Source organism: Carassius gibelio, chromosome A23, assembly GCF_023724105.1.
Source record: "Carassius gibelio isolate Cgi1373 ecotype wild population from Czech Republic chromosome A23, carGib1.2-hapl.c, whole genome shotgun sequence".
In the NCBI taxonomy this organism is placed as follows: Eukaryota; Metazoa; Chordata; class Actinopteri; order Cypriniformes; family Cyprinidae; genus Carassius; species Carassius gibelio.
In genome coordinates, this window is record NC_068393.1 from 10,951,101 (window position 1) to 10,973,151 (window position 22,051).

The following is a 22,051-nucleotide window of genomic DNA, read 5'->3' on the forward strand; positions in this document are numbered from 1 at the left end:
AAGAGTGATTTCAAATATAAGTGATACTAAAATAAAAATAAAAGGGAGAAAAGTAAAAAAATAAAATAAAATAAAATAAAAACAGATTTAGATTTAGATTTGCTTGAGAACAGATTAGAAGAGTGCGCTGTGGGTATCTATTAGTGTACAGCCACAGACAGAAACACACAGATGTATTTTTGGATTGGAAATAGTCAAACTAACAGTTGGTCTGGCCTCACAGTTACATAAGGACTGATGGTCTGATGGTCAGATTAAACACCCTCTTTTTGAAAGAGACAGAGAAAAGAAACATAATAAACAAGAAAAGACATAAATCTACCTCTTCTTTAATAACTACTAAGGCAAAAGAAGAACGTAATTCCTAATATGCAAATAGAGAGAAAGAGAGATTCACATTAACAGAGAGTCAGGTGTGATACCTTGAACCAAGGGTTTTTATTTGGATTTTTACCTTTGCAACTTTAAACTCATCCACCTTTGTTCAGAATACAAAAGTAACAAGCTAAGTGTCGCGGTGATTGGTATATTCAAGTGAAAACTCTAAATTGTTCCAGTGAATCAAATCTCTCTGGTTTTTCACAGTGAAAATGATTTTCTCTCTTCCTGTAGCAATGTAGGTGTTCCCCACATCCTAATTACAGGTGATAGTTCACAAAGTATGACTGCAGCCATCTGTTCATGAAATGCACTTATATGTGTATTTATTTAGACATTAGCTGTTAGGTAGTTATGTCCTTCTAGTGTCTAAAAAGTGATACATTTCGGTTATTAGATCATTTCTCCAAATTATCTCTAAAAGTATCTAAAAAATAGTGCAAAGCAAAGGTTTACAGATAGTTAGAAGCAATGGTACAGGAAGTTAAAAAAGTTAACTTTTTTTTTTCACAATTTTGCCCTTCCTCCTTTTACACTCTAAAAGCTTTTACAGCTGCAAGTGGAAAATTCTCTATTACAAAATATATGCTTGACATCTCAGAAAAAACCAAAAGGGGAAGCCGAGGGTTTCTCATTTTGTCACATCTACAAGAAGCGGGCCTAAGCGCTCAGAGACAAAAATAGATGAGATGCAACACCTCTTATACAGAAGAGAGAATGAACACAAACTGAGTGTTGACATGACAGAATGGTAACAACACAAAACAGCAAGCAATTACATGGACTTGTTATATGTTCTTATTAAAAACTCATGTTCTGGTATAAAAGAGGAAGAAAATGAATAAAAGGAAATAAAAACATAGCTGATAAGTTTATTAACAGCCCCCTTCTCAGTAAAAAAACTGGCTTCTTGATAAAGTAGTGCTAAAGATGGATGGGAAATTGACACAATGAATGCACAAATTCATCCACATATAGTTTGAACAAAATAGCTTGAACATGATGAAAATAGATCTTATTTCATTCCAGTCTGTGCTGCAGTGTGCATGTATTCAAAAAGAGACCTTCATCCTTGGTCTGAGTCTGCATGGGTTGCTTGAGGTCCCCTGCACAGCCGTATTTTCCTCTCCTTTAGTGAGCGCTGGGAAAGAGCTAAGATGTAACAACACAAGTGAAATTTCTTAGGATGCTAAATGTTTTAATTGAATGAACTTTAAATTGATGAATGGAATGGATGCATGCATGCGTGCTCTCTTACCATCAGTATCCTGCCCAGGTCTTTTTCTGCTTGCTTCAAGGTTATTGTTCTCCTTCTCCTCCTGCTCCGTCAGTCTGCTTCCAAGATCAGACACCTTCACCACCGACCACAATAAAGCAGAAGTTACAACTGATCTCATAAAATCGGAAAACTTCAACTGAAGCCATTTAAAACATAATTGCATAACATCTATTCAGTGCTAAGGTTACCTGTCCTCTTGTTTTAAGGGACTCCACAACCACAACTGCAAAGCAAGACAGACCAATTATACTTAGAGCAGTGCAATTAAACTTAAACCGACCAACAAGTGTGAAGCTTTACCTGGTTGGAGGGAAATGGTTAGTGCTGGGATTTTCTTCTTCTCTGAGCTGACAGACGTTTCAGCTTCTGGAGATGTTTCACCTTCCTTTTCCTCTTTCTGCCCTTGACATGTTTCCTGTGCTTCCTCCTGCTGGGTAATATGAACCAAACCTCACGGTCAGTTTTATTCGCATACTCATAAATACAAACATGTACAGAGAATATATGAAGTCATTTTAGGTAAATCATAGCCATGTTGTACTAATTTGTTCCAAGTTTTTATTTAAAGTGTGGCCACTATTCAACTACATTAAAATGAAGGAAAGAAATAGTACAATGTGGCCATGATTAAAAAAAACATCTGTTTGGCCACAATATAACCCCCCCTCCCCATAGCTATGCACAGAGCTTCGTAAACAAGAACAGTGCAAACAAAAAGAAGTTTGGGTGTGCAACAGTTAATAAACAGTATACACAGGTTAAATGCAAAGAGTTTCATACACAAGAAGCTAATATTGAGAAAGTGACATCTTAAAAACAACATGATCAGTAATCTATTGTATTTGTTGCTCTTCTTGCAAAACGAAGACAAAGCAGAACCTTTTTGTGTCAGAGAGCAAAGACTGCTAGTCGAGCAAGATCCTGAATGCTTGATCAAAATGTTTCATTATTTTGTATTAGCTAACTGAAAAAGCTTTTATTTAGCAGTTAGCACTTTGCTTAGCTGGTAGGCTACAATGTTAGCCTGCTTATTGGAAGCAAACTAAAAGACACAGAGAAAGGAATTTGTTTCATTATTGTAGTCTAGCTGAGCATTTCGTAACCAAGCTAGGAATAAGCTAAGCTAGCAGCTAGCTAAGCAGCTATCTTGCAAAGAAAAGCAAAGAAATGTTTGACTTGACAATTTTTAGCTTTGGTAATATAATATGATATGCAGTTTGTTAGTATAATTAACATATTTTCATGATTTAAAGATATCGTAACATGATTTTCTATGCTTTCTGTTCAGGCATTAACAGAATACAAAATATTGTCTAACCAAAGGAATGTCTTTATTGTGGAGGTATTTCTGCATGATTTGAAGTCTACCTGTGTATTATTGTCCACTGTCTGCTGGTCACTCTGAGGGCTTGATGGGCATTGAGAGGATGATGAAAGTGCAGGAGGTGGTGAGGAAGATGAAGATGAAGATCCATCGCTTTGTGAGTGTGTCTTCTCTTTCTCTTTGCTTTTTGAACGTCCCGACTCAGACAGGTCTAACGGAGTTTCTTCTTCGTCTTCTCTCAGATTCTCTCCAAAAATCCTCTCTGGCTGCGCTGCTGAAGGCTTCCACTGGGGCGGCGCTGTAACTGCTTCTGTCACTCTCTTTTCTGTACTCTCTGCATGCTCTGACAGGTTTCTGCGGGACCAGGGCCGCAGGCCGCTAGGTGTTGGGCCATGTGTGCGAGACTGGAGGCCGCTGCCTGATGGGATCAGTTTTGGGAATCGCAAAATGTTTGAGCTGGGAATCGGGGTCTGGCTTGGGTTAACCGCTATCCTGCTACCAACACCAGAGCAGCCTGCTGCTAATGTTACCCAGTCAGTAGATTCTGAGAGCGACCACGGGATTGACAGGCGTCCGGTCTTGATTGGAAGCGGTCGGAAGGGGACGGGGGTGTGGATACGTTGCCGGTTGCTACGATCCTCAGAGGCAACAGAAGAAAAAATAGGATTGTTCTTCAGTAGACTCAGAGGAGATGGAAGAGAAGGAGACAAAGGGGAACGTCTGTGCTCAACCAAGTCCACGCTGGAAGATCTGTGGACACACGAGGAGAAGAATTAAGATGTGTCACAATCTCAATTCACTTCTATTGTCAATAGCCAGGTTTCAATCAAAGGTGGCAAATTTAACTTATGCTCAAAACTGGAATATCGCACAAAACATTTGGGAACAAGCACCGTTTCCATCCAACGAGTCAAAGAGAACAACATTGTCACTTCCTGATAAACTGGCACTATACACAATGAATGCGCTTATTGCTTTCGGAGGTGGATGCTGCTGTTTGGGAACGCAGTTTAACAGTTCTAGGAGGCAATTATACAGAAATTTGATGACAGACTTTGCTCGGGCATTACCGAATGACCATACAACAACATTTTAGATGCTGTGGAACAAGATTGGTGCACTGGTTAGTTAGGATTTACCTTCCCATAGCACAAAGTTAATGGCTTTTTTTGATGTGCTTGGAGGAATATATGCGCAAAATGCATTTCCATCTCCCATATTCACATTATTCCCTTTTTGCACAAGTCAAAAACCACCTCATCCGAGCGTAAAAACTTTTTTTTCGAATGAAGCATTTCTATGACTCTATTCTGATGTGATACTTCAAAATGTGCACAAATCATGGTGATGGAAACCAGGCTAGTGGGTCTGTTTGGTCTTCCCACCTCACCTTCTTTCAGCACTGTGCTCTGTGCCCCATCTTGAGGTGGGCAACATGGGTTTACTCGATTCCTTCAAGAGAGTAACACAAATTTCAGCAACCAAGAAAAACACAAGGGGATAGAGAGAACAAGATTTACTATAAAACAACCAATTTAAAAGATCAAAAACAATATTGAATAAACGAATTATTGCTTACAAATGAAAACGCCCTGCCCCAGCTTTGCATAAATTTGTGTTCAGAAGCTTTCTCTGTATAGAATGAAGAACATTAAATATCTTTTCATCAGATGTGAACAAGATATGATACATTCAGTAGCAGTTATCTCAAGTGTTATCAGAACTATATAGCACTGGTTCTCATGTATATCAGACATGTACCCAACCGTAACTTACCCAGGATGTCAGTTGGGCTATTGTCCTTCTCACGTTTGACAGTTGCTGCAGGTACAGTAGCGTCCCCTGGTGGAGGCTGGCTGGACTTCAGCCCTGAGGCCAGGACAGTCACAGCAGCCACTGCGGTGTCAGGTGACTCCTTGACCTCTGGGGTGATTGCGTCTTCTGAATGACCATTCTGCTTACTGAAAGGTGAAGCAGGGAGTTTGCATGACTATTACATACAATACATTGTAAAACATACAATCTGGCCCTGAACACAAGTGACTAACATCTGGCGAAAGATATTTTGCCAAAATTTGGTGCAGACCACAGTGTGTAATCAGATTGTGCCACTATGTGACAGGATCTGAACTTGCACGTGCAAAGCAACAGGAAATTCTTGCACAAATATGGCTAGGAAGCATGTTGTGCAAATGGGCCACTCACTTTGATAGATCCCTCAAGCCCCTCAGCTCCTCTCGCAGTCTCTCGTTTTCTTTCTTTAGTGCATTCATCTCACTCACTGCAGCAGTGAATGGGAAAATAATAAATAGTCTCATATATTCCTCTGTGAACTAGATGGACTTCATAAAAACGTGGTATTTAATTACAGCAGCTGCATGAAATTTGTGTAAAACCTGATTAATAATTTCACAAAAAATCTGACTTTTTGAGTAAAAGGAATCAGCACGGTCAATGCCATAATATTTCCTCTTCGTATAAAGGCTCTGTTTATAGCTCACCTAGTAGAGAGATGTGCTGCAGACTCTGGAGCTGGGAGTTTTCATACTCCTGTTGTCTTTTTTTAGCAACGTCTTGAGTGACTGTACACCTGTCGCACAACCCGGCCCGCAACCTGAGGATCGACAGTCACAGTGTGGGCAGTGGTACGTGGCATTACATTTAAAACTGACTCTCTCTCTCTCTCACACACACCTGTTCTCCAGCTGTTTGATGTTCTCAGTAAGAATCCGCTGCTGTTCTTTCATCTGCTGGTTCCTGTTGTAAAGTTCTTCCATGCGCTTTGCATCGCTACAACAGAATGCACATAAAACATTATTGATGTGGATGTTAAAGTTGATGTCAATCAATTTTAGCTTGAAAAAATATGGTATGCGCTCTCACATATTCTTTTTATTTGTCAGCTCCAGTACTTTCTCTTGCCACCCTGAAGAGAGTGAGAAAAACACATAGTGAATCTGGACAACTGGAGTCTGAAGCACTGAACGGCCCATAAGATAGCAGTGGCAGCTGTTATGATTTTACTTAAAGGAAAAGTTCCTACAGAAATAAAAAGAAAATTGCTGAAAATGAAAATCAGCTGGAAAAAAAAAAAAAAAAAAAAAAATTACAATAATCCACATGACTCCAGTCCATCCATTAACATCTTGTGAAGGGAAAATCTGCATGTTTGTAATAATTCAGTCAAGATGTTTTAAGTTTAAACTGTCACTTTCAGGCAAAATACGAGTCCATAATCCATAATAACTCTACATCCAGTGACAAGTCCCCTGTTTTCCTCTCACATCAAAATCCACCAAAATATTTGTTTAGAACTGTTTACTTAATGATACTTTTGTTAATTACAAACATGCAGCTTTTTACTTCACAAGTTTGATTGAGTGGAGTCGTGTGGATTTCTTGTGAATTACTGTGATGTTTTAATCAATTGTTTGGACTCTCATTCTGACGGCACCCATTCACTGCATAGGATCCATTTCTCCAAATCTGTTCTGATGATGGAACAAACTCGGAATACCTAACATTCAGTGAATATTCAGATAAATGTCTCTTTTTTTTTTTTTACTTATTATTTCAAAGAACATGTTCAGACTTATTTTTGCTGATATTTTTGGCTGCTGTGTTAATGTGAGTCACAATGTAATTCCATTTTGCTGAATTAACCCCACCTTCATTCATTAAACTAGCTCCTTTTGTGCTCAAGAGAAAAAAAAAGGAAGTCAACAAGGTTTGGAATGACATGATGGTGAATGAATGATGTCAGATTCATATTAAACAATGTTGTTGAATCTGTGAGCTCATAGCATTTTATGAAAAAATGTATTATTCATGTTAAAATGTATTTCATTTATTTATGCACTTACTGTTGTTTTTAAGGTGCATTTACATTAGTGACATTTTGCAGGCAGAAAGGTCCAATGTCCAGAGTCAACAGTTTAGTGATATGTGAAGAAAAGCTCACACGGAAGTCACTTCCAAATCTGCATGGGGAATTTTTCACCCTCAAGCGAAACTCCTGATCATGCGGATTCCTAATTGAACTGACTGGATTCTCTCTGTGAAATTTCGCCAAGCAACAGTAAATGTGACCTCACTTTCAGTTATCTATTTTGTGGTGATGTAAAGATGTTTTCCCGATGATTGTCACTGTTACTGTGGTAGTGAAGTTGTCTAGTGGTGAAATCTCAGTCAAGAGTGTTCAAGACAAAACAAAAAAGATGGGTGATCTTACCCTCTAAATCATGCTCATGCACCTCCCGCAGTTTCTGCAGGAGTTCAGGAAAGCTTTCCACAGCCATGTTGGTGTTCCTGCACACCTGCCTCTTCACTCGTCTTCCTACAAATAAGGATGGGAAGGACAAATGAGGGAAACATGTAAAAGATAAAGATTTGTTAAATCAATGCATGATTAGGGTACAATCGATGCCAGTTCGTTTTGCTGTTGCCCTGGCTTAATCTGCTAAAATATGAGCTGAAATTTCTACACTCCTATATACCAAGGCTATTAAAACCTGGACTTGCCAAACTGGTTCTGCAAGATGTGCACCGCAGGCCTAACTTTATTTGTGTATGCATGTATGACTGTGTAAGATATAAGGAGAGAGAGAGATTGTGTGTGTGTGTGTGTGTGTGTGTGTGTGTGCTAGCATTTAAAAACAAACAGGATCAGGGAGTTTATTTATAACCCATGCAATGTGCAGAAATCTTTAGGTCCAAAATGACATATGCTGCACTAACTAAATATGACAATGTCCACCTTATCTTCCCTGACCTGTGCTATCTACAAATGTCCATTGTCCTGCCTCATAAATGACTGTCTCAGAAATCTTTACCAGAGCACTGAAACTACATTCCTGATGATCTCCATGGTTGATGTAAAGACCTCGTCATATAAACTTATTTTCAAATGATTTAAATGCACTGAAATGTGAATATAGTACTGTTCAAAAGTTTGGGTTTGGTTTCTGTAGGAGTCAGTATGACTTTTTATGAGAAATTAATACTTTTATTCAGCAAAGACCCATTAAATTAAAAAAAGAAAAAAAGACTAAAGCTATTTATAATGATATGATACAAAAAAAGAAATAATTTTCTTCTGAACTTTTTATTCTTCAAAGATTCCTATATATTGGCTTTGCCATGACAGTAAAAACTTTAAAATGGATTAGAACAGAAAACAGTTATTTAAAATTGAAATAATATTTCACAATATTACTGTCAGGTCCAACAGTGTGTAGCCTTTGTGAACAGAAGAGACTTCTTTTATAAAAACATTAAAAAGATCTCACGACCCCAAACTTTTGATAGGTAGTCTCAGCCTAGGTTCTGTAAATTACACCAGATACAAGTTTAGGAGAGGATAACTTATCTTAAAACTGATGGGACACAAACAAACGTTCTCATAAAACAGGGATTTTACAACATTAGAAAAATCTACATACATTATAATGACTCATTATAGCTTTTAACCCCATCTGCAGGTCTTCTAACAGTTAAGATACAGCATGCCGCTGGAGGTTCTTTGGAGGGTGCGGTTACCGCCCCCCCTCCCTCCCCCATACAATCTTTTTTGCATTTTGATCTGTGTGTTTTTCGCCTGCTCCTTAACTCTCCCTGCATGTCGGGATATGTTAGATAACAGTTTTGAACGTTACAGCAGAAGGAGCAAGAGGGAACCTGTCTCTAAGAACTGCAAACTTTACTTTTCACACACATCTACACACACACACACACACACACACACACACACACATGACAACTAATGTTTTAAACCAACTCCTTTAAGCTGACTTTGCAAAAAAGATTACTAGCAATTTAGAATTTACCTGTATAGATTTACCACAGGAATAGGTGTTAACTATTAGATCTGACCTCTGACTCTCAGTGACCTTGACATTTGGGGTCAGAGGTCATTCACAGTGTCAGTAGATAAGTGGCATTTTACCGATATTGCATACTGTAATTGATCTAAAACGAACAAAATCGATCAGTTCGTCAACATGATGGACAGGTGCAGTCCTTGAGCAGGCCTGGGGCAAAATAATATTATTAATATACATGAGAAAGTATGCTTCTTAGATGGAGTGGTGGATCAGGTCTGACTTTACGCAATCTCTGTCTATGAATTTGCTAGGGTTTTGTTTTTTGACAGTTGCTTGAGTTTTACGTTTTATATGATCAAGTTTTCAGAGCACTATCAGTTTATTACTTGGTAAGAGCAGGACACTCAAAAAATGTAAGAGAGAATCAGAGACAGAGATGTAAGGGAGTGAGCAAGCAAGTGAGCAAGGCAGAGAGAGAGAGAGAGAGAGAGAGAGAGGTGGGGGGGGGTTGCAAACAAATGTAAACTGTGTGAAAATTTACTGAGTTCATCATATAAGGTCAATGGACTCAATGTAATTAGTATTCAGTTATTACTTTTTAATAGTTCTTTTTAATGATTGTCATTGATCAAAAAATAACCTGTGACCTGTAACCTGTAACCCCAAAACTCCAATTGATATGAAAATAAAAACATAAGAAACAATAACGTTAATATTATAAATAGATCGATGTGGATGGAAAAAATGTAATACTAAGACCAGATTAATTCATATCACTAATAATAAAAATAAAAAAAACCCTTCCTACCCAACTGAAATAGCTTGAATAATGAGTGACTGTGTTTCTGTAAATGTGATATGTTGCGTTACTGTTAACCCATAACATCATGCAATAGCTCAATAAATGAATACCAAAACACATGACATCTGGTCACTACAGTATGTTCAGGAGAAACAAGCAGTTCACTCACCTCGTGCCACCTTGTGGATGTCAATCACTTCACCTGCCAATCACGTGATGCTGTTGGTCTCCTCGTCAAGCCAGTTTCATCCAGAGCCCCCCGGAGAGCCACATCGGATTAAAAAACAAATGGGAATGAGAACGAAATGAAAAAGAAGAAAGGAAGAGTGTTACATACGCCCTGCACTTCTCTCCTTCTCTATGCAGCCCCTCCTTCTCTCCACTGACGAGGAGAACAGGTTCGAGCAGTTCCTCACCGCGGCACACAAACACCAGTTCTCCCCTGGATAAACCGGTCCTGCTGAAATCCCACTAAACCTGCCTGGCCACAAAGAAAAAAAAAATCCACAGGAGGATATAGAGAACCTTTAGACACACAAAGCCGCTTTATTCTGCTTTGATTTGCTCTTTTAATCTCAAGGAACCAAAGATTCATTTATTCAACTTCATTGCCATGGCATGGGAAAGTTTATTAGCATTTTATTTACCTTATGAATAGCCTAGTGAGAGAAATTAGCCTTTATAAACCCATCTTTTACATGATAATAATCATCATACTGAATGATCTGTATCAAGTCATAAGTCTCTTTGGAAAACCCAAGCCAGAAGCAGCATTCGAGGTTCCTCAGAATGGTTTTACCTTAGTAAATATTAGAGTAACAACGATATTTGATGTAAAAGCTGTAATTGCAAATCAAGGTGAGGAAGCAAGTGCAAGTAGAAGAAGGAATTTATTAACAAACTTAGATACACAAGGAACAATGACAAGGACAACAGGTAAGTGAGGCGAAGTCTGACGATGATCCGGGAAGTAGCGATGTCTGATGGTGATCCAGGAAGTAGCGATGTCTGATGGTGATCCAGGAAGTGGTGGTGAGGAGATGCAGCAGGAGAGTGTGACACAGGAACTGAGATGAGCAATCTGTGGGGGTGAGTAGTTGGATCTGTGGTGGTGAAGAGTGGGATTCCAGAAACAAAGACGATCCAACGAATAGGAGAATACAGAGAAACAGGAACGAGAGACCAGGCATACACACGGGAGACTGCAAACAACGCTCTGACAAACACAAGACGAAAGACAGGGCAATAAGTAGGGATTGGGTAATGAGTAGCAGCTGGTGTAGATGAACAATTAACGGAGACGCCCACATGAAACAATCAGTGCTGACGAGAGACACACATAAACTGCACCCACATAGTGCAAACCCGAGACCATGGTTTACCAACCATGACAGTACCCTCCCCTCTAGGAATGACTCCTGGCATTCCCAGACGACCCTACCTGTCGAATGTAATCAATCAGGGAGTGATCCAATATGTCCCTAGCAGGTATCCAAATCCTCTCCTTCGGACCGTAACCTTCCCAGTCCACCTCGTCCCCTCCGTCTGGAGTCCAGAATACGATTGACCGAATAGGTGGGTTCCCCATTTACGAGTCGCGGCAGTGGGGAAACCGGGGTGGGTGGGTTAATTTGTGAATAAAACACACGGAATAGAGCAGAATGTTGTTGGTAGAAAGCCACACTTTTTGGCCCATGACGTATACGGGAGGCTTATACCTGTGGCGATCACCCTTGGCCTTGGTGCTCGCCCTCACCTGAAGCAGAGTCTCACGGGCTCTGGTCCATGTGCGGTGGCACCTCTGGACAAATGCGTGAGCGCAGATTCCAGTCTAGGAAAAAATGTGGCTGGTAACCTATGCTACACTCAAATGGGGAGAGGCCCGTGGATGACACTGGTAGAGAGTTATGAGCGTACTCAAACATAGATGGAGTTGTTGACTCCAGGAAGAATGATTCTTGGAGACTAAACATCGCAACGTTCTCTCCAAATCTCATTTGGCCTGCTCAGACTGACCATTGCTTTGTGGATGATAACCCGAATACAGACTAACCATCACTCCCAATAATTAACAAAACTCCCTCTAAACTTTGGGCACAAATTGGGATCTCCTGTCAGAAACCACATGTAATGATAGACTCCATACTCATCGGGAAGAAGGAGGCGGGAACCGGCACACAATCAAATGAAACTTTAATTATTCAAAATAAACACAAAACAGCGCACCAGCCCCTCACGGACGACTGGTGCGCACAAAATAAAAAGCAAAACATAAAATATTGTCCAGGCCTGGTCCTCTCTCGTCCTTCACTATAGTCGCTCCAGTTTTATATCCTTCCATCTCCTACGTGGGACTCGATACTGGCGGTGGGGCACAGGTGCAGCTCATCTTCAATCACTACACCTGGCCTCACTCCTCGTTCCCACGCCTCTCGGCCCCGCCCCACTCGCCACATACCCCCATCACCCCTTGCAGGCCGGGGGGTACTCCCGAGACTGCGCTCTACTCCCCCCCCCCCCCTTCCCTCCGGGGGGGACCGATCACGGGGACCTGCGGGAACCTGGGGGTAGGACAGACGAGGTGAGAGAAAAGGAGATGCAAGGAGGAGCGACAGAGACGAGAGAGGGGAGAGAGAAAAACAGCTGGGTGATCTCCTCCGTGGTGCCTGGCGGTGGCACTGGACTGCCCTCGGCGGACGGCACGACACTCCTCCGCCGCTCGATGGACGGCGACGGCTCCTCCGATTTTGGGCAGCCGGCAGGAGTCCCCCGTTCCCTGCCCCTCCGGATTCCATCACGGAGGCAGCAGGCTCCGGCCCCCTGGCCAACGGCGCCGACTCCTCTGCTCCCTCACGGATGGCAGCCGCCCCTCCTCATCGTGGGCGGCCGGCAGCTAGCTCGCCTGTCCCCGGAAACTCGCTCCAGCCCACCGCCTCGAGCGTCCATGGCGGTACATACCTCGCCAGCTCGAGGGCACCCCACTGAATAACGTCGGACCGTAACTCCTCTGGAACGTACAACCGATTCAGTGGGCACTTGGGCGGAGGCATTACCCCTTCTAAGGCCGTCTTGACTTTTGATTCAACCTCCCATATGAGTGATGAGATGACTATTATCTGAGGTAAAACACACTAGGGAGTAAACACGCAATGATGCATCTTGTCGTCTGAGGCAGCACGTTGGGAAAGAACTGCACCTACTCCCACCACTGATGCGTCGACCTCCACCAGGAACTGACGTTTGGGATCAGGGGTGACTAAGATGAGAGCCGAAACGAAGTGCCTCTTGAGGTTGGAAAATACAGTCTCAGCTGTATTAGACCACCTGAGCGTATTTCTGAGGGAGGTCAAGGCGGTCAGAGGTGAGACTATTTGGCTGAATTGCGAATAAATCTATAAGATTTCATGGCATTTGTGAAAACATAGTTATAATAAGGGAAAAACAAGGTTAAACTAAAAAAACTTAATGTGTTAAGTTAATGTGTGGAATGTGAACCATAGATTTAGTCAAAAAAACTTTTACTTCACTAAAGACATTGTAATGTTTTGTAAAGGTACTCAGAGAAGTTCCAAATAGAGCTTCAAAACAGAGACACACTTCATATATCCTGGCTGATGCATTTAAAGTTAGGACTCACAGTTCTCAATACTCCACAACAAAGAGTGCTGAGTGTTGACGCTAGCATAAACTTGGGTCTATAAGTGAATGAACAGGCCAGGTCACCTTTCTGTCTATGCATATTAAATAAGATGAATCAGCAGGGCTCTGGTCCAGCATGAGCTATTCAAACCTATGAACTGCAGCTCTGAGAGAATGACACCAGAAGTCAGCGAGACAGATGATAGCAATATCTGATTCTGCAGTACCAGACGGACCAGGTCAGTGAGCTGAGTCATGTGCCGCACACTATTCTACTGTAGACTAAACCAGATTCACATGTAATAGGCTAATCACTGTGGATTGCATATGGATATATAGCGCAACTACACCAATCTTGATAGCAAATGGAGACAGATCTATGCAAACTGGTTTCTAAAGGTTCATGAAGCAAAGCGTAAAATCTGCTAATCTGATATGTGATCTGCATTTTGCCCACTTGGGGGAGTAACAGCACGTTTTAAAAGTATATATATGCCTAAACTATAGGATTAACACAGGAAACATTCATCAATATTCCCATACTATAATGAACAAACACGGATTGTTGATAAATGTTACAAATGCACACACACACACACACACACACACACACACACACACACACACACACACACACACAGACACCACTCAAACACAGACACTTTTACGCTAACAATAGTCTGCCCCTATTGTCCATATTGCTTGAATACCTGATTTATGTATGTTAAATGTACAAATTCAAATTACGACATAGAAAAAAAGTGTTTTATCTTTTACATTTCATTAATCACATCACTTGATCGTTCAACAGTAAAATATGCAGCAAGGTTTTCTGGGGGCTGTTCATAGTGTAGGAACACACACACACACACACACACACATACACACACACGAGGGACTGGGATTCCATAGGATCAGAGCAGCACTACGATCCATGTCTTGAGCCAGATAAGACTTCAAAGCATGAGACAGATTTACAAGGCATGGCGAATCCTCCTTTAAAAAAATACTGCTGCATAAATGTTTATGCAACTCAAAAGACGTCTAACACTGAAGAAACAAGCTCAGTCATCATAAAAATGGCAACTCGCATGAAAGAACAATGGGCTACCTGTGTTTTGTGAAAAAAAAGCTATATTACTTTGGCTATAAAAACAGATTTAAATGATTCCCACATACAATGGGATCCAAACGTCTAATATAACTATTGAAAATGCTTACATTGAGCATTATACTATTTTTTTTTTCCTTTTTACACATTTTCAACAATAAATTTTAAATATGAATACAAAAAAGTATACATAATCCACAATTTGTCTTGATATTTAATTAAGCTGATATCATGACAGCAGCAGACAAGGTTTTGCTTTAGCTTTAGTCTAAAATTACAAATCCAGGTGCAGTTTTGAAGCAGTTCTGCAGTCATTCACTAGATGATGCTGTGTAATTCACAACCACAGTGATTCATCAGAGATGCTGTATATAAACTAACACGCTTACACACACACATGATTTCCCATTGGAAGTCCTGATGTCGTTTCTGCTCTTAAACTACTTTTGATAAACTCAACAGAGTGTCTTTAAACCTGCCGGTAAGGAAAGGATGGAAACCAGGACCATTGCTGTTTAACAGCACAAGGCATGGCCAGATCGCTCTGTTCCGCTACGGAGCAAAGGAATGGATGTGTCTTGATCATTTGTCTGTAGTGCTGCCAGAAAACAACATGATGGAGCAGTCAGTCAGTCCAAGACCCGATACTGTCCAAGCCCACCCAGAGACTCCACTTACAGTGACATCAAACAAGAACGAGAGGAGGAAAGAAAGATACAGGACCGGGGTCGGGAACAGGGGAGCTTTGGTTACCAATCCCCAAAGAATAATGTAATCTTAACACAGAGATTCACAAGTCACCATTTCTTCGTTTCTAATGATGGAAAATCACTGTAGCATAAATAGATATAGGCCTATTTCACTTTATGTGTATTTCAAATGTAAGCCCATATCCTAAATCATTAGAACATTTGTTTGGACATGCCATAGATTGAAAATCTTTTCATCTGTCATATGCTTCTGCAAAATTCTGTGTGTTTCCCAGGTCACAGGTGACCTCACCGAGCCAGACGGTCTCTGTTTGCCCTTCAGTCGAGGTGACAGAGGCTGCACTTGAGTATTTTGTGCTGGCGGTTCTAAGCATCGGCCAAAGAGTGCAAACAATACAAATCTAGTGCAAAACACGTGCTAAATTCTTTGTATTCCTGTTGGTTTCATAAGGTTTTACAAAGATGTTTATACCATTTTCAAGAAAAGTTTTAGTTTAATGGTTCTAAAAATGTCATGTGGTATTAGCAATCAAAAATGTATTTTATTTATTTATTTGTTATGTTTCCTCACAACTTTGAATTGTTAATTATTAATTGCATTATTCTAAATTATTAATCATCTTAATTTCAAATATATTATATATATATATATATATATATATATATATATATATATATATATATATATATATATATATATATATATATATATATATATATATATTTCAGAGTAGGAAGTGTTTTAGTGTTTTTGTTTTTTTTTTTTTACAAAAAATGAAATAAAAATAATCCCATCCATTAATCCATGGAGTTGCACCACATGTGGTCTGCATCCTCAATATAGAATATGTATATATATGTATATATATGTATATGTATATATATAATTGTGCTTAATAGTTATTTCCAAAAATTCAAACATTTTCTTGTTAGTTTTTTTTTTTTTTTTTTTAAGATCACAAAACTATCAATTCTTAAATATCACTGTTTCTATGGAGTTGCACCACATGACATTTTACATCCTGATTACATGTGAGAGTTGAAATATACTGGTCAAGATAAGACATATTTTTCAAACAAATATCACACATTGTTAATTCAAAAATAGGACTACGTTTCTGTGGCATCACATTAAATATAATGACTAACATAAAATATGAATTAATAAAAATATGAATAAAAGCTGAAGCATTTTTTTTAACCATATTTTAAAAATTTTTGTATTCCCAAGAAATAACAACACTGTTGCTTACTTACTAAAGTTCTCCTTTAAATAATTTATTTCATTGTTTTAATTTTCCCATTATGAAACTAGTATCAACCTGACAAATGTAAAAAATATCAAATTTAATTTGAATGAATTAATGACCTAATTATTTAAATGAACAAAAATATGTTCATAATAATAACAACAGGTTGGCGCTTCAAAAATATTTGTATTATGTCATTGACCCATAATTGGTTGCAAAACTTACAATAAATTGGTATCAAATACACTGAACACACTGAAGTAGCCACATTTATAGCAGTCACACCCTGTAGACAAATACTGAAGCAGGCTAAATGACTGCAGGGTGCAGAAAGAGAATGCTGAGTGTGGTAGGTGGCAGTGACTTACAATATATAAGATGGGCACCCACGTGCACAGGCATGCACTCATTCCGCTGGGGGGAAGCTGGTGGGTCTGCTTTCACGGAATCAACACAGGAAGTTCTGTGGCGCAGAGAGGAAGTCGACTAGAACAGAGCACAAAAACACCCCCACCTGATTCCTGTGTCCCAGGACGTGTGTCTACCCACACATCAGATCATCTCGTCCATCTCCGCCTCACAGAGCACTAGACATGTCGTCTCTCAGTATGTGTGCGTGTGCGTCTGAAACAGTTTCTTACGCAACACTGAGGCGTCTGAGTGTTTGTACAGTATGTTTACATAAAAGGAATAACTCAACCAAATGATCATATCTCACCCAAATGTAATTCCAAACTTTTTTTGCTTCCAGGGAACAACAAATGAGATATTTTGACGAGATCCGAGTCCTAGTTGCTCTTTTCTACAAAACACAAGTCGTAAGTAAGCAGTGAATAAAAAAAGTAGCAACTTGAGCAAACATATTATTTACTTAATAATAATAATAATAATAATAATAATTCCTTACATTTATATAGTGCTTTTTTAGGCACTCATAGCGCTTTACATTGTCAGGGTATATCCTCATCCACCACCAGTGTGCAGCATCCACCTGGATGATGCGACGGCAGCCATAGTGCACCAGAACGCCTACCACACACCAGTTTACTGATGGAGAGGAGACAGAGTGATGAAGCCAATCAGCGGATATGGGGATTGTTACGAGGCCATGATGGTCAGAGGCCATTGGGCGAATTTAGCCAGGATGTCCTGGGATTTTTAATGACCACAGAGAGTCAGGACCTCTATATCATACCTATATATAATACATCAAAAAAGAAAAAGTTCAAGGAGCCGTAAGAAAAGAAAAAAAAGAAAAGAAAAAGAACATAATTATGGTAATGTGAAACATTCCCAAGAGCTTTTAGGGACATTAAAGAATGGCAAGAGTGGTTCAGAGCTCCGCCCCTAATCCATAAATAACTGACCGCCCATATCCATCTTCATCTGGACTAATAGAGTTGACGAGAGATGGTCTGATGAGCAGAGAAAGGTAGACTAAGAAAGGAGGAGGGAATGAGGGAAATGTTCAGATTTGCATCCATCACAGGTTATTTTCAGCACTTCTGTTGGAGCGCTAGATGGAGCGGTGAGGGGAGGCTGAGCAGAGGGCAGCTGGTGACCTTTCATCCCAAAACCTCTTCAATATAAACTTTATTAGCTTGCTGCAAAAACTTGTTTGAATCTTTTGAGGTGTGTCTTGGTTCCTCTTGCATATGAACTCTTGATACAAACTGATTCACTCACTGGCAAAAAAACAAAACAAAACAAAAAAAATTCATTGAGGATTTATACAGTCGTCTCTCAACATGATTCATCGCATGCACAAAATGCATAAGAACATGGACTCATCGTAAAGACGAATGAAGGCAAATCAACAAGCATAACACATACCCATCAGTGAAAGCTCCAAAGATTTGATTATGCTCAAGAATGCGGCGTCCCATATCTCACCCGGCTCACCCTCATCTGGCCCCATTGGTTGTCAGCGTGGCCATTCATCCTCAGCCCGGCCAATCAGCTGACAGTGCAGCTCTCAGCCAATTACAACTCAGAAAGCCTTGACACTGAGGGAGATGCTCATATGTGTTTATGGCCTCCTGCCTCTGTGACAGAACACAGAACCCTTCAGAGAAAAATCAAGCAATTAGCCAATTACACCACACAGGCCTATTAGAAACCAAACATCCCAGTGTTTTCTTACCCTTTAAACACAGCGATAAGCCTCAAGCTGACGGAGCGAACGTATCATGTCCCACAGAGAGAGGGAAAAGTGATGGTTATGAAAGAGCTAAGGAAGATTAGACATATTTGCAGGGAGTCTCTCTTTATTTGAGAGAAGACAGATGAACTGAACTCTCAGTAACTCTTCGACTCCTGAGAAAGAGATGTGAAAAATTAAGTAAGAAAACTAGTGCTGTGTATGGATTATTAATCTACAACCAATAAAAAGCATTGTTCATCTAGGGTCAGACTGATCCGTATAAGCTCAGTGAATTACCTTGAAATACTGTTCAATAGAGCTTACAATGAAACAAAACACTGTAACGTAACAGTCTTAAAAACATTAAATACACACTTTTAAATAGACAAAGTTTGTGGTCTTTTTTTGGTAATTCGCATATTTTTGGAATGTAGCTCTGATTTCGTGCTTTAGAAGTGGAGACACACTGTCTATTTTTTCAAGTCTGCATTAGTCTTCTTTGGACGGAATGTTTAAAAACCTTGATGAGACTTATAAGACTTATAAGTAACTAATATCAACTGATTCAAATTGTCATAACCTGTTCACAAGCACATGTACATGTTTTATGACAGTCACTGGAGGAAGCAGCTGCAATGCAGACATGCACTGATTTCCTGATTTCAGAAAAACAGAGACAAAAAAAGCACCCACAGTAATAATTTTAGCCACGGCAAGTTCGAGTGACTTCTTGATTAATAATAGCATTGTACTGTTCTTTTTAGCATGAGGACTATATTAGTCAAGGGGATAAAAGTGTGGTTAGAATATACTGTATTTTAAAAATAATTGACAATTACTTTTTCTTACAAATAATCTCCCTCTAGTCACTTCCAGGTTACTCAAAAACATCATTGTGTGAACACAATATTACATCATGCATAAAGAAAATAAAAACATAAAAAACAAACCAACACGACAACCAATTTATTAGATTTGTCAGATTTTTAGTTAAAATATCCCAAAATCAATATATTTTATTGAGGGGTTTTCATATAACGTAAGACAGTTTTTCTACTGTAAGGTTGAATGTAAATAAATTAGAATGTAATCGTATGATAATCATAAAGCTTTTTAGATATTTTTCACTGTAAAATGAGTTTAAAAAAAGACTATTTTCTCCCGGCACAAAACTCTCAACACCTGCACATCCTTTTAAACAATCCAGCTAATGACCAACCAGCAACTACGAAACACAGCTACCTGTTTAAGAGGATTATTTAGATTTTTGTGCAATGTTTACACTGTCTTCAAGGCACTCTTACAAAGTTGTCCAGTTTTTTAAAACTGCTTTGTCATGCTGTCCCTTCACATAAATGTCAGTTTCCTAATCCTCTTGAGGCGTTTATACAGCACTCTCTTAGCACTTCCACAGGACTCTCAAAGACCTCTTACAAACAGTAACCACTGCTATAAATCTCACACGAAATGAGCTCTTAAACACCAGGGTGGTCTTCTCACTTGTCTTTTTACTCTCCTAAGCTTTCTTCTGCGACCATCTCAAACTTTCTCCTACTCGAAATGTAACGTTTATCCTACCCATTCCTCCATCCTTCAAATTTGCTACCCCAACAGACCTGAGTCTCCCTTTACCCTTCAAAGGTCTCTGTGACTCACTGTCCTGGGTCCTGCTCTTGGGGAGGAGGGGTTGGTTGAATGGTGAGTTGTCCTCTTCTCAAACGCGCCATCTCAGAAAGCCTGATGTCCACTAAAGCCGTTTCAAAACTAATAAACAATTGTCAAGCGAGAGGTAAAGCAGAGAGCTGTGTGGCCGTTCTAAAAGCACTTCAAAGGCTCTGCTCTAAGAGCCGTGTAGAAGAGAGATGTGGATGACCTCTCCAATGCACACACATACACAAATCACATATGCACCTCACAAATATCACATGCATTCATAGCAGACACTGGGATGAAAGTATTTCAAAATTACAGAAAGAACAACGACATATATATGGAGCTCGATACTCTGTGAGTTATTGTGCGATGGAGAAAATGACATATTTGGTGCCAGATGAAGTCAAGGGGCAAAGATTCAGACTTAAAGAATGGAATGAAGAAAAGGAAACAGCTCTCTTTGCATGGTAATGGATAAGTCAGGTCAAGATAGGATAGACCAGGATAGGTCAGGGTTTGATATTATAGGACAGGTTAGGACAAGATACAATAAATCAGGAGAAGCTAGGATATGATGAATTGGAATAGGATAGCATAGGACAGGATATGATTGGCTAGGATTGGACGAGTTAGATCAGGAATGAGTAGGGTTAGTTAGGACTGGACAGGTCTGGACGGGACAGGACAGGACAGGGTAGGGTAGGGTATGGTGGGGTAGGATAGGAAAGGATAGGATAGGAAAGGCCTGGATTAGACAGGACAGGAGAAGATAGGATAGGATAGAAAAGGCCTGGACAGGACAGGATAGGATAGGCCAACATACAGTAGGCCTGGACAAGATATAGGGTAGACCAGGATGAGATAAGTCAAGATGGGACAGGTTAAGATAAATCAGGCCAAGACAGGATTGAGAAAAGATAGGATAGGAAAGGAAAGGAAAGGATAGGCCAGGAGAGAATGGGATGGGATAAGATAGGACAGGCTAGGCCAGGATATGACAGGATAGACCAGGATAGGATAGGATAGGATCATATCAGGGAGAAAATCTAATGCTTCATGAGTGACATCACTATCTCTGACTGTCCACTAAACACCATTCAATTATTTTCAGTCCCCCATACTCTTGACTGACACCAGCATTCTCACACACAAAACACACTCTGCTCACTCTGCCCAGGTCAGGGTGCTGGGCAACAGAGGAGCCAAGATGGCTGAGCCCTAGAAAGTAGGAGCCAACTCCTCAGTGTGTGTGTGTAGGGGGAGGAGATAAGTAAACTTAACAGCCCATGACATAAATCACATCAAGACATGACAGTAGGACACTGAACAGGACCACTGATAAAACCAGCAGGAGGGAGGGAGAAAGACAGAGAGAGAATGGAGAGAAAGTAAGTGGGAGAAACAAGGGTCATAGCAATGGGCGAGAGGGTAGAGCAAAAGGAAAGAGAGATATAAAGAACGTCTGAATGTGTTTATGTCAGTGTATGTGTGTGAAACGAAGAATCAGAGGAAGAGCGAGAGATGGACAGAGTGGGGGGAGTGAGAGAAGGATAGGCGTGTGTTTTTAAGATTCCCAGTCCTCCCAAAGGTGTAGATTACCCAAAGAGCACAAGCTAATTTCCACGTTCATGAATGTATTCCCCCGTTTCAAACAGCTGTCCGCCTAAATCTTCCCTGGCTGAGAAAGGATGCACCCCCACTATATGCATTATGATTCACGCTGATCCAAGAACAGTTTTAAACAAAACTGACTGTTTTCCCCCCATTTTTGCTGGTGCTAGCTCTTCATAACTAAGGTGGCAGGTGATGCATCATTTGATATACTAATCTTTTATTGACATGCTAACAAGACCATTAAAACAGCTGAACTAATGTTACTGCTATTTAGCAGCTCGCGCAAATCAAGGACTGTGTATCATTAACCGAGCTGCTCTAGACAT

The 22,051-nt window shown here is 40.1% G+C and overlaps 1 protein-coding gene and 1 long non-coding RNA gene across 2 annotated transcripts; both read right to left on the reverse strand.

Moving 5' to 3' along the window:
* Positions 1 to 409: 409 nt before the first annotated feature.
* LOC127944248 (RBBP8 N-terminal-like protein) lies at positions 410 to 17,117 on the reverse strand. Its single transcript, XM_052540122.1, has 16 exons — positions 17,034 to 17,117; positions 16,684 to 16,801; positions 9,775 to 10,086; positions 7,213 to 7,317; positions 5,865 to 5,907; positions 5,676 to 5,771; positions 5,483 to 5,595; positions 5,187 to 5,262; positions 4,758 to 4,942; positions 4,561 to 4,613; positions 4,372 to 4,433; positions 3,026 to 3,731; positions 1,958 to 2,087; positions 1,846 to 1,880; positions 1,637 to 1,730; positions 410 to 1,530 (listed from the first exon to the last, which is right to left on the reverse strand). The coding sequence occupies exons 4-16, from the start codon at positions 7,277 to 7,279 to the stop codon at positions 1,445 to 1,447; spliced, it is 1,746 nt and encodes a 581-aa protein (XP_052396082.1). The 5' UTR covers positions 7,280 to 7,317; positions 9,775 to 10,086; positions 16,684 to 16,801; positions 17,034 to 17,117; the 3' UTR covers positions 410 to 1,444.
* A 141-nt stretch (positions 17,118 to 17,258) lies between these two features.
* On the reverse strand, positions 17,259 to 19,325 carry LOC127945180 (uncharacterized). The gene is made up of 3 exons (XR_008150544.1): positions 18,459 to 19,325; positions 18,149 to 18,380; positions 17,259 to 18,000 (listed from the first exon to the last, which is right to left on the reverse strand). It is a non-coding gene; the product is annotated as an uncharacterized LOC127945180 (long non-coding RNA).
* Positions 19,326 to 22,051: the final 2,726 nt, after the last annotated feature.

What these genes read in the sequence shown, in the direction of transcription:
- LOC127944248 (XM_052540122.1), bottom strand. Translation starts at nt 7,279, where the DNA reads ATGGCTGTGGAAAGCTTTCCTGAACTCCTGCAGAAACTGCGGGAGGTG. An exon ending in TAGCCCAACTGACATCCTGG is followed by an intron (nt 4,614 to 4,757) that starts GTAAGTTACGGT and finishes CATTCTATACAG; the next exon opens with AGAAAGCTTCTGAACACAAA. An exon ending in ACCTGGGCAGGATACTGATG is followed by an intron (nt 1,531 to 1,636) that starts GTAAGAGAGCAC and finishes GTTACATCTTAG; the next exon opens with CTCTTTCCCAGCGCTCACTA.